Below are 13,499 nucleotides of genomic sequence, written 5' to 3'. Positions count from 1 at the left end.
TACAAGAGAAATTCTGTCTTGGTTGAAGCCTTTGGCCAACATTTACCTCCTGTTGGAATGTTCATTGTTTTTCTACCTGTGTCTTTTTCCTTTCATTCAAAGTACATTGCAGTTCAGATGCTGTAAGGAAAATGTGGAGGTGTACATCATATGGTTTTATTTGTATGTATATTAGACATAAGTTGGTGTATGTAGCCTTTGTGTAGAACTTGTAAAAATAACTTCATATGAACACACATTCTTATTTACTCTTCAAACCAGAATAGTTTTAATGCTTCTTAGGTTGAAGTTTCTGTAAGTTTTTCTCTCCTTTCTAGTGAAATATTATCTTAATGATAATCATGTCTCTAAGCCAGTGAATGCTACAATACAATGACTGGGATGCTTCATTATAAAAGAATGATCAAGCTCAATTTTACTGTTTAATTTTAAATGTTTACTTAAACAGGCCTTTCCCTCGATGAATTAGAGCATAGAGCTGTTCCTATTTGGAGTAAAAGCAGTCAGAGCAGAAGGCACGTGTTATTCCTACATCTGTTTCCCTTTCACTGCTAATTCTTTAGGGGAGGAATAGTTCTCAGCCCTATGAGAGAAGGATCTTCCCTGAGAATTTACTGAAATGGAAATGAAATGGAGCATTTTCCATTTCAATCCCACTGTCATTTAGGAAGGTCCACTACATTTTGGGGAAAAAAATCAAACAGCTATTAATGTTTCAACAACAAAAAAAAACCCCAAACAAATTCTGGCCAGTGTAGTACTGAATTTGAGTCCCTAATCTTACATTTTGCAAGAGAACTTATTTTACATTAAGACCTGTATAACTGCAGGTATACTTGAAAGATGGCTTAATATGCACAGATGTACTGTAAATCTTGGGAAATATTTGATGTACCTATTGGGAGAATTAAAATTATTTAAAACAAGTTACTTTCAGAAACATTCATTTCGGTAGGGTTTGTGCTATTATAGCTAAAATTTTTACTGCCTTTAACTTTCTTTTGTTTTGAACTCAACTGTATTCAAGAAAAATTTTGATCTGCTTTACCATGGATGTTGTAGCTTAAATTTCCTCTGCTCAGAGTGCTTTTTTCAGAGTGTCATCACAGTTCAGCTAACAATATAGATGTAATGTATCATGTCATGTGCAACATCTGTGCATCTGAGGTGAGTCACTGATAACAGGGGTTGAGCCTGGTGCCTCTGTAACTTCATGTATGAACTATTCCTGGAGTTAAAACTCTCAGTGCCATTAGCTCGGGCTGGATCTATGAACCGCTAGTGCAGAGGATATGGAATTTATGTGTTTTAAAATACATACTTAAATAACAAAGAAGGTTATAAATTTACAGAGAAAATCCTTCTTTAGCTACCCTTTTTTTTAATTTTCATCAGGATACTGGTTGGATCACTGGATGTGATTTCCTACCTCATCTGAAATGTGTCGTGGCTGTAACTGAAAGGACAGTCATCGTCTGGGACTATAAATCAAAAGGGAGTCAGGTATTATGCTAGATCAGGCAAATATTAAAGAGGAAGCCTGAAAAAGATTAGCCTTTGTTTTCAGTATGCTTTCACATTCCTTTTGTCTAACAGGATGAAGGCATTAACTTTTTTCTTTATAGGAACTCAGTGAAACAGTGGAATTAGTGGAACTAATGAAGAAATACCCTTTCTACACCAAATGGGATTATTAGTGTGTCGTAAAAACTTGGAAGAAAGAGGAAAATTCTGTACTATGTTGCAAACAAACCCCCAAAGAATTTATTTTCTGTGTATATCTAATGCATATATGTGTACATGTATATCTAATGTGTGTGCATGTGCATATGTATATCTCGGAATCTGTTAAGAATCCAGGGACAGGTTTTCCAAGGAATTTAACATAGGCTCCTTTGAGTTGACTTCCTGATTTAATGAAAATATTTCTTCGTATCCTGCATTTTGTTCAAGACTTTCCAAGAACAAAAGCATCGTTATGTTGACAGCGTATGTCCAGGCTGTTAAAGTTTTCTTGAATGTCTATTACAAAATACAATTTTTGTAAGGATTTCTGATCTATACTTTATCTTTTTCCTCCTCTTTCTGGGACTTTTCTCAGTGATTCTGAGTTGGCTGAGAAGATGAGAGGAAGCAAAGAAAATACTTTTACGATAAGATCAAGTCTTGGGTTTTGGGGTTTTTTTTGTTCTCAGTATTAAAAGGCCGCTCCCCAAGCTCAGACAGGTCAATGGAAGTCTTACTGTCAATCCAATTGGACTCCTGGGAAGGAAGACTGAAAAACTTATTCCCCAGTCATTATTCTTATCAGTGAGAGTTAAAAGTGTCCTGTGGCTGAACAGGAGCAGTTCTCTTTTGAGACCATAGAAATAACATATAGACAGTTCTATATCTGTGTTATTTCTCTTTAATGTTTCTGTGCCACATAAACAACATTGATGCAGTTAATTCCTATGGCATGTGAACAGTTGCCAGTTTAGGTTGGCAAGGATGCTTTAATCAAATAACAGATGGAGTCAGGCAGTAGAACCAATAGACAGTATAATGCAGATGACCCAAAATCCCATTCCCAGGCCTCCCAGTCTAGCAAAATACCACAGTGGCTTTCAGCTGCATTCATTCCCACCATCTCAACTCCTGAAAATTCATACACCTGCCCATATAAGTACACTTGGCACTCCCAGGCTGTATTAATAATTAGGACTGTGATATAATTTCTCTCTGCATGTTACGGTTGCATTTTGTGGTTTGAATAGTTCTTTAATTTGGATATTTCCCATTTTCTTCTAGACAACATCTTATTTTTGAACAAGAAACTGTATAAAGTCTTAGCAAATATACCATCCCACTTAGCGTGGTGAAATCATCCCTAAAATTTGCAATTAATATTTCCTCACTGAAATGGAAAAGGCTACCTATGAAATAAAGCCTCACTGAAATTCTTAAAGTTTGCATTTAACTTCACTTGGTAATGATCTTCCATGAGTTTCTAATACCAGGAAACAGCTATCATGGGGGAGGCTTGAAAAAACAGTCAAAAACTGAATGCTGATGTAGGTAAATAAGCACGATATGTTCAGTGAACTGAAGGGCTCGTGTGCAACATCTAATAAACTATTTACCATATTTCACAGAATAATTGCTTTATCATCAAACCAATGGAAAATGGTCTGCTCTGTGTTTGCACGGTGCCTATGTCGGATCACCTGGCTGAGGATAATATCCTAATGGGAGATGATAAGGGTTATGTTCACCTGCTTACTGTGACGAGTGATCACTTCGGATTGAAGCAATGTAAAGGCAAAAAAAAATCACAACTTCAGGTCTTGGACTCCAAAATTTTCAACATGTAAGTTGGTTATGATAAAATATTATCAGTCTGGCAATTATGTTTTTTTTCATTTGGGGTTTTTTCTGGCCTAAATGGAGGATTAGCTTTTGTGTATAAATTAACCCCACCTAACAAAGAAAATATTTTTTCAAACTGCAGTAAATATGAATGGCTTGTTGCTGTGTCAAGGAAGTTACATCATTTTCAGTAGGAGATCTTACAGAGATCTTACAGCAGAGAGGCTGCAAAGTAAAATTCCAAGGAAGAATTCACCATTGCTGTTACCCAGTTTGACATAGGCAATCTTTATTGTGCCTGATTAGATAGAAGCATAATTGCTACTACAGAAGTGCATGATTCAACTCTAACTTTAGCTCTGCTTGCTTTTGAGATGGAAGAATGGTTCTGTATCTGCCCTGGGTATTAAGTGTTAGCATTGGTTGTGTATAATCTCACTGACAAAATCCCTATCCACCTGTTGGTATATCACAGTAGATGCTAGCATATCCTAATAACATCTCAATTTATATCCCTAGTGTTAAACGCAAGCTACATGATGACTGGGCTGTGAAAGTTAAGTATTTTTCTGACCTAAATTGTTTTGGATCCTGCTCCTCAGACAGCATTCATTCATTTGTTTTGGATGACATAAAGCGACTCGGGGACGACTTGTAAGTATATCACATCTTCTGAAAAAATAGACCTTTTGCTTTATAACTCTGCATGAGATCAGTGCCTTGCAAGATGCCATACTGTTGTATTGAAGCTGTCTTTTTTATAAACATTGTTAATACAAGCAAAAATACAACTACTTAAATACTCGAACATTTTTGTTTGTTAGCTTTTGATGTAGGAAGGGACTGTCCATATATGTTCATTACTCACAACCCTGAAATATAGGTTACATTGGCAGTATTTTCTGCTCCAACTTCTCCTTAGCAGGCAAATTTTAGCCGTTAGTTAGAAAACTGATTGCTTTGTTACATGAATATCATGTATCCATTCATTTAAAATTTATATCCACACAAAAATATATTCACTATGTTTCATTTACAGTTTCAGTTTCAAGAGTTTCAACTTCACAAGTTTCAGTTACACAGGCTTAAACTAAGAAAGCAATTTATTTTAAGGGCTGAGAAGTGGATTTCCTATGCAGCAGGAAAGAGGTTGTGGCTTCCTTATTTGTACCATATCCTTATTCATATGGCCCATCAGTGCTATAGCTGATTCCAAGACTTACCAGCCTGTGATTTTAGAAGAGCTTATAGCCCAATTAAAAAGTAAATCATACAAACACAATTTGTTGTAAAAGGGAACTATAAATAACATATAGATAAAACTTTTCATTCAAATATCTTAAAGCACTGTAAACATTAAATCAGCTTCCTCTGTGAGGTGGCTCCAGAGATTAATAGATTTTTAAGGCTAGTAGCAACAATTATGATAATCTGTTTTATCTTTTGTATAACATATGCCATAAATATTCACATAGTAATTCTTGCATCAATCCAATAACTTTAGGTTTTATGAGTATTGCATTTCTGTTGTGGATGGGGAAAGTGAAAATGAAATAATTATAGCTTGTCCAAGGTTACACCCTATGTCAGGAGAGAAGCTGAGAAATCCTGCTTGATTTTGTTGGGAGTTTTGGAAAAATTGAATTAATTTGAGGAGAAAGAAAACAAAGACTCAGAGCGATAAGTATAGTCAAAAGAGTATATGCTACTGCCAGACACTGTGTGTAATACAGAACATTAACTGCAAATATCTTGGTAGGTCTTTTTCATTTAACACTGACTACAATTGTGTCTCCAATTGCAATAAATACATTTCTCCAAGCAGCTTCATGCAGCAGCTAAATGAAATTATATTGAAACAACTGAAAAATTACACAGCTGTTAAAATGAAATTAATAGCCCTAAAAATAGCTATGGATCAAATCACTTTGAAATGCCCAATCCATAAGTAATTATAGTTGAAATATATGATTTACAGATGCTAACAAAATAAATTTCCCCAATTAACTTTGCAGCAAGCAATTGTTACTGTGCTTGAATGGGGATGCAATGTGTCTTGTCTCCTATGTGACTGTTAAGTTACTTTGTGGATAATGGCTGATAAGGAGTTATAATCTTTTCTTGTAAAGTATCTAAAAAAGGGAGGTGTGGATAGGATCACAGGGTGCTTCAGTTGAAAGGCCATTTTTTGGGCAGGATTTCATACTACTGGAACATCTTACGCACACTGATGTTAGAAGAGTATCAAGACCGTTCGTTAAAGAGCCAATAGACAGTTATATAGATGTATTAAATTTAAGAAATAAGCGAAAAAGATGGGAAATCCTGAGTAAATCTGCCAATCACACATTTAAATCAACTACTTGCTATTTTAAAACACCAAGAGAATTAAGACTCCTCTGGTAGAGCTCTGGAAAGAAAGCTTTACTCCCACGAAGTAATAGGGAGTGAACAGCCTTTGATTTACACTTGCCTAAAAAGAACAAGCTCTTTCATTAATCCTCAAGGTTTCCAGAGTCTTTTGTCAAATTTACTGTCAAGCGCAGTTATGGTTTTCAATATCCATGGTTACTCTCTAGCCCAGAATAAGTGAACCACCTACTTGTCTGGATTTCAAAGAAAAAAATAATTAAATATATATATAAGTATACTCATTAAATTCTGTATAGCTTAATTACACTGACAGTCATTGTTTCCTGGGAGACATGGGTGTTAGCCATGCTATTGCTGAATCCAAAAATCAAGAAAATATTCACTCATTAGTAGCAATGTATGAAACATGGAGAGACAAGAAGTTGTTCAAAGAATGGATTTAGAAGGGACACTAAGTCAGTCTCGGTCTCTGTTGGCTTTTTGATTTCCTGTGCTTTTGCAGTGAATGCAACAGAATAATTCCATTGAGTTTCAGAACCTTGCAGTCTCTACATGTTATTATATAACACAAAATAGATATAATAGAGACTATGCATTATAGAATTCATTACACGCAAGCAGCAGCAAAGTAACTGCGTTTACTTTATGCAAAATAGAAGACACGGTAGACCTCCTTGTCTGAAATAGGCAAAGGCAGTTGATTTGGTACTTTTCCTCCATGATGAACTGCTGTAAGCATGCAGAAGTGTGTGAAGGCTTACTTTGGCAATAGCTACCATTTTAGGATTCTGTTTGGAGTATGACTGATAAAGGATTCAGGTGATCAAATCAGAGATTTATTACTTTAATGGAAAGCGTACCTTGTTCCCATTTTATTGATGCTAATATCTAAATCACTGTTATAAATCAATTTGCGTTTAACAAGAGATTGTATGCATTATGCAAACAGCTATTCTATATACTACAGAAAAGAAAAGTGGATTGGCTGTGGACTGTATTTTCCTAATGTTTCTTACCTGATTAACTGCTTTATTAACGATTACAGACCTGTAAAGGAATTTTCTGTCCCTAGAGGGGTCAATGCTTTCACATACTGTGGAAAAGCAAAAGTTGTTGTCACTGGAGGTAAGTATTGGGGTTTTTTTCCAAGAGATTGTTCTGTTGTGAATTGTTTTCCCAGTTAAATAGGATCAAATAAAGCTGAGTTAGTATCTTAGGAATTTAAATAATGGCTTCTGTCTTAAATGATAGGAAACTGAGGTCTTGCTTTTAATTGCTGGAAGCCTCACTCTGAAAAGATAGAGATCCTGTCAGGAATCAATCAAGGGCTCAGTCGATTTGATTCAAGTATCATGTTATTTATATAATAAAACAGGAGAAACAGTATGTTGAATTACTCTAAGGTACCTTTCCAAGTCATGGTGGCAACTGTCTTGGTCGGGTTATACACATTACTCCTTGCAGTATCAGCAGGGCTCCCATCCCTTCCTCTTACTCTTTGGCCATCCTTTCCTGTCTTAGGCAATCATATTGGCCCATCTTAACACTTTTGGTGCTCTTCTCTCTGATCATGTTCCCCCACAGCTTTACTGTTCATTCTTTTTCCCAAAGCAGACTGCAGATACAGCACACTTACTTACATCCATTTCTTCCCTGTTATCCAATAATTTTATGAGCCTTTCTATTGCAGTGGTCATATTTTGTGCTGCAGAAATGCGACTGGAGTATGCCAGTTGTTTTGTCTGTCTGTTCTGTCTGACAGGGTGGTGCCCTGGAGTGACTACATTGATGCTGCCTATCTCCAAGTTTTCAGTACAAGAGTCTTGCTTAAAACGTTGTTAAAAATTGTTTTGAATAATGTATCACATAGCCATTCTTAGATTTATATTTAACAAGAAGAAAAAAATGGCCAAGGCTCCCCTGTCTAGCCTTGATAATATCCAAGACAGTAAAATAAATTTGGGAAAAAAAAAAAACCAAAAACCAAGACGTGGGAAATAATGCAATTCAAGTTGAGTTGTAGCAGTTTACCAAAGGGAAAACTGCAACAGATATCAAAATAAATATCAGACAGTTCAATTGACTTTCTAGACACAAGATTTAAAAAGGGAAAGTAATAGGCCTGTAGGAAGGTTGTTAGTGAAAATTCTGAACTTCAGCCTTGGGGGAGATCTTATTTACATTGATCACCTTGTCACAAAAAGTAGTCTTGAGAAATTTATTGATGACATAAAGTAGGGAGGCCCTATAAAACAGAATGTGGTTAGCATTTCCTAGAGGTAGAACTGGAGGATTTTACTGTAGTAATAAAAACAGGGTGAGGTGTCTGCATAGGACAGAAGGTCAATTACACAGGAACTAATAAAAGTTTCTATTACACACTGAAAATTCTTCTTACAGAAATAGCAGAAGAGAAAAATTTGGATAAACTTCCTAAGAAATAAAGAATAGCTATGGTAGGCCAGATCAAAGGTCTGCCTAGCCCACTATCCCCGCACTGACAGTGACCAGGAATAAACACCTACGGCAGAAAGAATTGTACTTACTTGTAACAATCTTCCAGTCTGTTCCTGGATCATAACATTTACATAGCCTTGAGTTGGAATCTTGTCTTGCTTGTTCACCCACTGGCCTTCATCTTGATATTAAAAGGCATCATCCTGTCCCTCACACTCATTCCCAGTGCTTACTCCTGCTGCTTCCCTTGAACACCAAAGGAAATTATTCCTGAGATGGATTCCTAAGAGTCACAGAAGAGAGTGGGAATGCATGGCCAAAGAAAATGACAGGATGGGATAATTTCTTTCAATTTCACTGTGAAGTTTAGATCAGCCGGGGGCTACTATGAAGCTGTACACAGAATTAAGAATAATCCTTCAGTGCTTGAGAAATCTGTGTACTAAAGTCTTCAAAAGTTGAGTTTTAGACTCTAAAATACACTGCTCACAATGGCACAGCAGTCAGTCAGACCGGAGCACATTACGTTTCCCCGTGTATCTTAAAAGCCATCCCTCTCTCTTTTCCGTCTGAGAAATGCATGTTGATGATCCCATTAAGGAGAGAATTGAACTGTTTCAAAGGAACATAGGCTAGTTTTGTTGATTAGCAAGCCTGCAATTTTACCTGTAATATACCCTAAAAATCAAAGACCAGAGCAGTTAAATAATTCAGGAATCATAATATATAGATTTCTTAGTGACGTGCAAACATTTGTAAAAACTATGTTTATATGTCACATTCAGCAATAAAAAGAAAAAAAAATCCAACCTTTGATTGGAGGCTAGCTTCTAAAGTATTCAGTGGAGATAAGTCTGCTAACCACTTTACTAAGCCCCAATCTAATATTATTTAGCCAGGTGTTTATAGCACAAATGGTATGCAAAATACTACCATGTATTATTACACAAGGAAGTGATTATTTAAAAGTCATGTTTTAACACACTTACTCTTCCATAATTTATTTGTTGTATTTGAATATGCTCATGAGTTTGCCAGTACTGTGACACAACCTAATTTTGTCTTCCAGATATTTGACTTTTATGACAATGAATAAGAAAGATACAAGCAAACTTGTACAGAGTTCATTTTTCACGATAAAAGCTAGACTTCTTCGACCCATAAAATGATAAAAGCCTGATAGTGCCCTACAATATGGAACGCATAGTAATTTAGAATAACTTTTCTGTGTAGCATTTTGCATTAATATTATGTCGAATGGAAAAGTGATATGATTTTCCTCTTATTTTGTATCCATTTCAATGCTGCCTATGTCTTAATCATCACCTCAGGGAACAGCTACATTTAAAGTCAAATTACGTATGCATATAAAAGCTGGAGATAATCAGTTTTAAATTATATGATACATCAACTTCTAACCCTATTATTTCTTCAAATCCAGCTATTGTTCTCCTGTGAGCAATAAAGTAGAAGAAAAACCAATAGTGATTGCTAAATCTAGTAGTAGCACCTTAAGACTAATAAAAGCAAGTCCTCTGTGCTTGCTCAGTATCCTTTGTGTATTCCTGGCACAAGCAGAGTAACATCATATATATATTTTTTTTAATATATATTTTTTTTTACTATACATTGGTATTGACATTTTCAGCAATTCCCAGGAATCCTAGTTATTGAAATCATATCCCAGGACTCCACTAATACTAGCCCTCACAAGCATAAGCAGACTCTTTTCTATGATGCAGACTAAATTTAAGAACATATGAAGACAAAGCAGCACAAAAAAAGGAGGAGACATTGATCAATATGATAAACATATGAACTTGTGTTAGTTTACCAGATGTCTGACCATTCTGAAGAGGTTTTGCAGATGTTATAGCTCAAGATTATTTAAAAGGCAAGCTTGATGGAATGACAAGTTGTTTTAAACTTGTTTTAAACTTGGGAGCAGCACAGAAAGAAACCAGGTGTTATATTTTTCTATTCTAGTTTATCAGAGGATGCCAAGCTAAGCCTAGCATTTTTTTCATTCAAAAATGCTGTTATTCTCAAGGGGGTTTCAACACCACTGAAATGCAGACATCTCAGCAGGCTTGTAATACTACACAAATTGCAAAACTGTGTAAGCGATGCAGACAACTTGACAAAAGATCACATGTTCAAATAATGTATTGGAATCCATAACATCTAGCTAGAATAGAGTTGTGGTCATAGAATCCGACTCTTACAAAAAACCTAAACACATGCTTACGTAACTATTTATCATGGAATGGAGAACAACAAACTGAGCCCATTATGATTCAAATAATTGACTCCACAGAATCGTAAAAAGTTACTGTCTGATATGTAAACAGAAAATTCATCCTCTTGAGTGGGCTTCATACTCATGCCTTCTGTGTAAGGATTCTGAATCCTGGAGGCAAATTTGGAGCACAGAGAGAATAAATGTTCCAGCAAATGTTCCAGTGAAGCAGTGAAGCAGTGAATGTTAGGGCCAATGTGGCATTAGTCCAGAAAGAGGGGAGAAAACATGTTTACTGTAACCAAATCCACCATTATCTCAACGTCAGTAAAGAATAAAACTTAATCCACTGTTTCACATAAGAAGCAAACAATATTTTTAATGTAGGGAAACGTTTTCTTTCCTAATGACACTTGTTTTTCCTGTTAATATCTTAAGTAAAGAACATGTATTAGTGATTCTACTCTTAGAAGAAATTCTCTCTGCCATAATTAAAGGGCATTATCCTCTCATCCATTCATCTGCCATCACCTCAGGAATATACAGAACAGAGCAGTTTGGAAGGCTAAGAAAGATCCTGTTCCCCAAAAGTGCTGCAAGTAGGTAGTTGAGTTGGTCAGATACTATCAACAGCTTCTTACTAGTTCGCTGCCACTTTAAGACATGACAATTTCCATTTGGGGTTGCTAAAGGACGTGTTATTGAAGCAGTGTCTGTTCCCTCTGATTAAAACTGATCTCACCAGTCTCGCTGGAGGTTCCTGTCTACCATATTTTGTGTCTTCCTGTAGACCTCATGGAAGGTCTGCAAGCTGAGTTTTACTCCCATGGTCTTGTTTCTCAGTAATGTGTACTGGCCTGGTCACAAGGGTTCTGCTAACTTATGGGACATGTCCATGACAGCCTAACACAACACCAGAGGAAGTGAGCAGGGGCCCAGTGTGTTCTGCAGTTTCCCTGCCGAAAAGGGCTTCACACCACTCTTCTGCAATTATAGCATTTTTAAGCTACTGCCTGCCATGCTTACTGGTTCCCATTGAAGTTACTTCCAGTCAGCTACTTATCCACGGCTTCCATTTCCTCTGCAGAAGTTACCCCTCCATTGTGCCAGTACAGCTGTTTGCACAGTTGCATTCTCAGTCACACTCGTGAAATGATCTGGCATAAACCAGAGTGACTTTCTGTTGTAGCTATTTTAAGAGCAGATAATTTCTCCAGTGAGCCCCTCTCACTTAGAGAGAGGCTACATAAACAGTGGAATCAATTTAACTGAGAGGACAATTAAGTTTAACGGAGGAAAAGGGAGATGGAGTGCTCTTAAATGAATCACATATTGCTGTATTAAGAAGAAAAGGAATAGAACTCTGCAGAGAGAGAGGGACGGACTGACCAATGACAGTAGGTTGAACAAGCTTAAGGAAGATCCCTGCAGAGCAGACTGAAAGAGCTGACCTTTAATTCTTCTCTTTGTTAACAAAACTGAGATGAGCTTCACAGTCTTGAGGTTTGGTGTACATTCTTTTGGGGCATGTACACCCTAGCCTATGTTTTTTTGGCTTTCTGCACTTCACTTGAAGCTGAGAGAAAACTAAAACTGAAACTGAAGTCTAGATAAAATTGGCTGTTTCATTTGTTGTGTGTCAAAATGTGTGTGTTGTGTTTTGAAGTATTTATGGAAACTATTATGAAAATAGTACCAAAAGATCCATCTATAATGCAATCAAGGATTATTCCCTAAATTGTAGGTAAATTTAATGTTTGAACATACAAATAAACATGAAAGACCTAATTCTCATTTAAGTCAAGACACAAAATCACTCATTGGCAGTTACTATTTCCTGTCTGCTTTGGCTTTCATGTCTGCTCCCCTTCCTGTTCTGCACACCCACCCTTTTCCATAGAGGTGGTCATCCCTTCATTTCCTGGCTAAGTGGACACAAATATTGTTTTGATGTTTTTGTGAATTATATCTTTGAAAGAAAAGAATTTGAGCCCCAGTTGTATTTCTAAAAAAGTATTCCACTCCTATGGGGCTAGTGCATGTACTCACATCCAGTGTGCCCGACATTCCTCTAGCAAAATAAAAAGACTTTGAAAGGCAAATCAGTTACGTGCTTTTAATACAAGTTTGGGGATTAGCAATGAAAACAGAAACTCAAATCCAGCCATTAGAATGAAAAATTCACATCCTTACGTGGGAGTTGCCTACATGGTGGAAGCAGAGACTTATCAACACTAAGCTCTGCATTACAAAGTTTATTTGCAATACTAGTGACTATTCAGTCTTTCTGACTATTTATTTATTTATTTATTTATTAGGTAATGACAAACTCCTTCGTTTGTGGCATCCTGCTATTAATAGTAGGCCTACAGGGAAGCTATCAGGACACCAACATAGTGTTGTGGAAATTGTGACAAATGAAAAAGATCAACATGTCATCAGCCTTTCCTCTGCAAAGGTAAAACACTTTTCTTAACTTCATGGAAATCAATCCTATAAATGCAGCTAGGAATCTGTTTTTGAGTGAGTGCTTCTGATAGTATCTAGTCCTAATCTCATTGTTTATCAGTTCATTTATATTAATAAAAAAGTAGAGTTTTAGCTTAAAATTTCCAAATTATTGTATATTGAGAAGCAAGACTAGAATGGAACTATTTGACATATTTTCTTTCTGAATGTGATAAAAGAATACTTACAATAATAGATGTTAACATTCTGGTAATTTCCATATTATTTTGGCAACCACCAGAATTATAACATAACCTGTACCTGAATGCTTCCTTCAGTAGTGATCCCCTGCGGAAACTTCCTACAGCTTCATTTACCCTTCTCTCTGCCTGTCAGCCTACTAAATCCATAGGTGGAGTTCTTCTTACGGGGTTGACTCTATACATCATATTCAACTATTGACCTATTTCTGAACAGTGTCTTTTACAAGGCTTACTGATACAAAACATTGTCCATGAACAGGTATACTAATAAAATCAATAATAAAACTTCATCAATCAAATATTGCAAGATTCTGCTGGAAATGGATGAGATTCCTTTAAGTTATTGATGGAATCATGGCACCAGTGGTTTA

The 13,499-nt window shown here is 36.2% G+C and overlaps 3 protein-coding genes across 5 annotated transcripts in view; 2 read left to right on the top strand and 1 right to left on the bottom strand.

Annotated features, from left to right (window-relative positions):
• The window catches only part of OPN3 (opsin 3), a 116,056-nt gene that overhangs the window by 50,920 nt on the left and 51,637 nt on the right, over positions 1-13,499 (bottom strand). The gene's annotated exons all lie outside the window — the stretch shown is intronic.
• The window catches only part of LOC134512979 (WD repeat-containing protein 64-like), a 73,723-nt gene that overhangs the window by 17,450 nt on the left and 42,774 nt on the right, over positions 1-13,499 (top strand). The window contains exons 6-9 of the mRNA XM_063328910.1: positions 3,135-3,349; positions 3,868-4,002; positions 6,767-6,846; positions 12,736-12,875. Coding sequence (XP_063184980.1) covers positions 3,135-3,349; positions 3,868-4,002; positions 6,767-6,846; positions 12,736-12,875 — 570 coding nt within the window. The remainder of the gene's footprint in view (positions 1-3,134; positions 3,350-3,867; positions 4,003-6,766; positions 6,847-12,735; positions 12,876-13,499) is intronic.
• Positions 1-13,499, top strand: part of LOC134513795 (WD repeat-containing protein 64-like) — a 73,723-nt gene that overhangs the window by 17,450 nt on the left and 42,774 nt on the right. Inside the window, exons 6-10 of the mRNA XM_063330965.1 lie at positions 1,396-1,503; positions 3,135-3,349; positions 3,868-4,002; positions 6,767-6,846; positions 12,736-12,875. Coding sequence (XP_063187035.1) covers positions 1,396-1,503; positions 3,135-3,349; positions 3,868-4,002; positions 6,767-6,846; positions 12,736-12,875 — 678 coding nt within the window. The remainder of the gene's footprint in view (positions 1-1,395; positions 1,504-3,134; positions 3,350-3,867; positions 4,003-6,766; positions 6,847-12,735; positions 12,876-13,499) is intronic.

Source organism: Chroicocephalus ridibundus, chromosome 3 (assembly GCF_963924245.1).
Source record: "Chroicocephalus ridibundus chromosome 3, bChrRid1.1, whole genome shotgun sequence".
NCBI classification, from domain to species: domain Eukaryota; kingdom Metazoa; phylum Chordata; class Aves; order Charadriiformes; family Laridae; genus Chroicocephalus; species Chroicocephalus ridibundus.
Note: the sequence above shows the minus strand (reverse complement) of the source record. Positions and strands in the feature narration are given on the sequence as shown.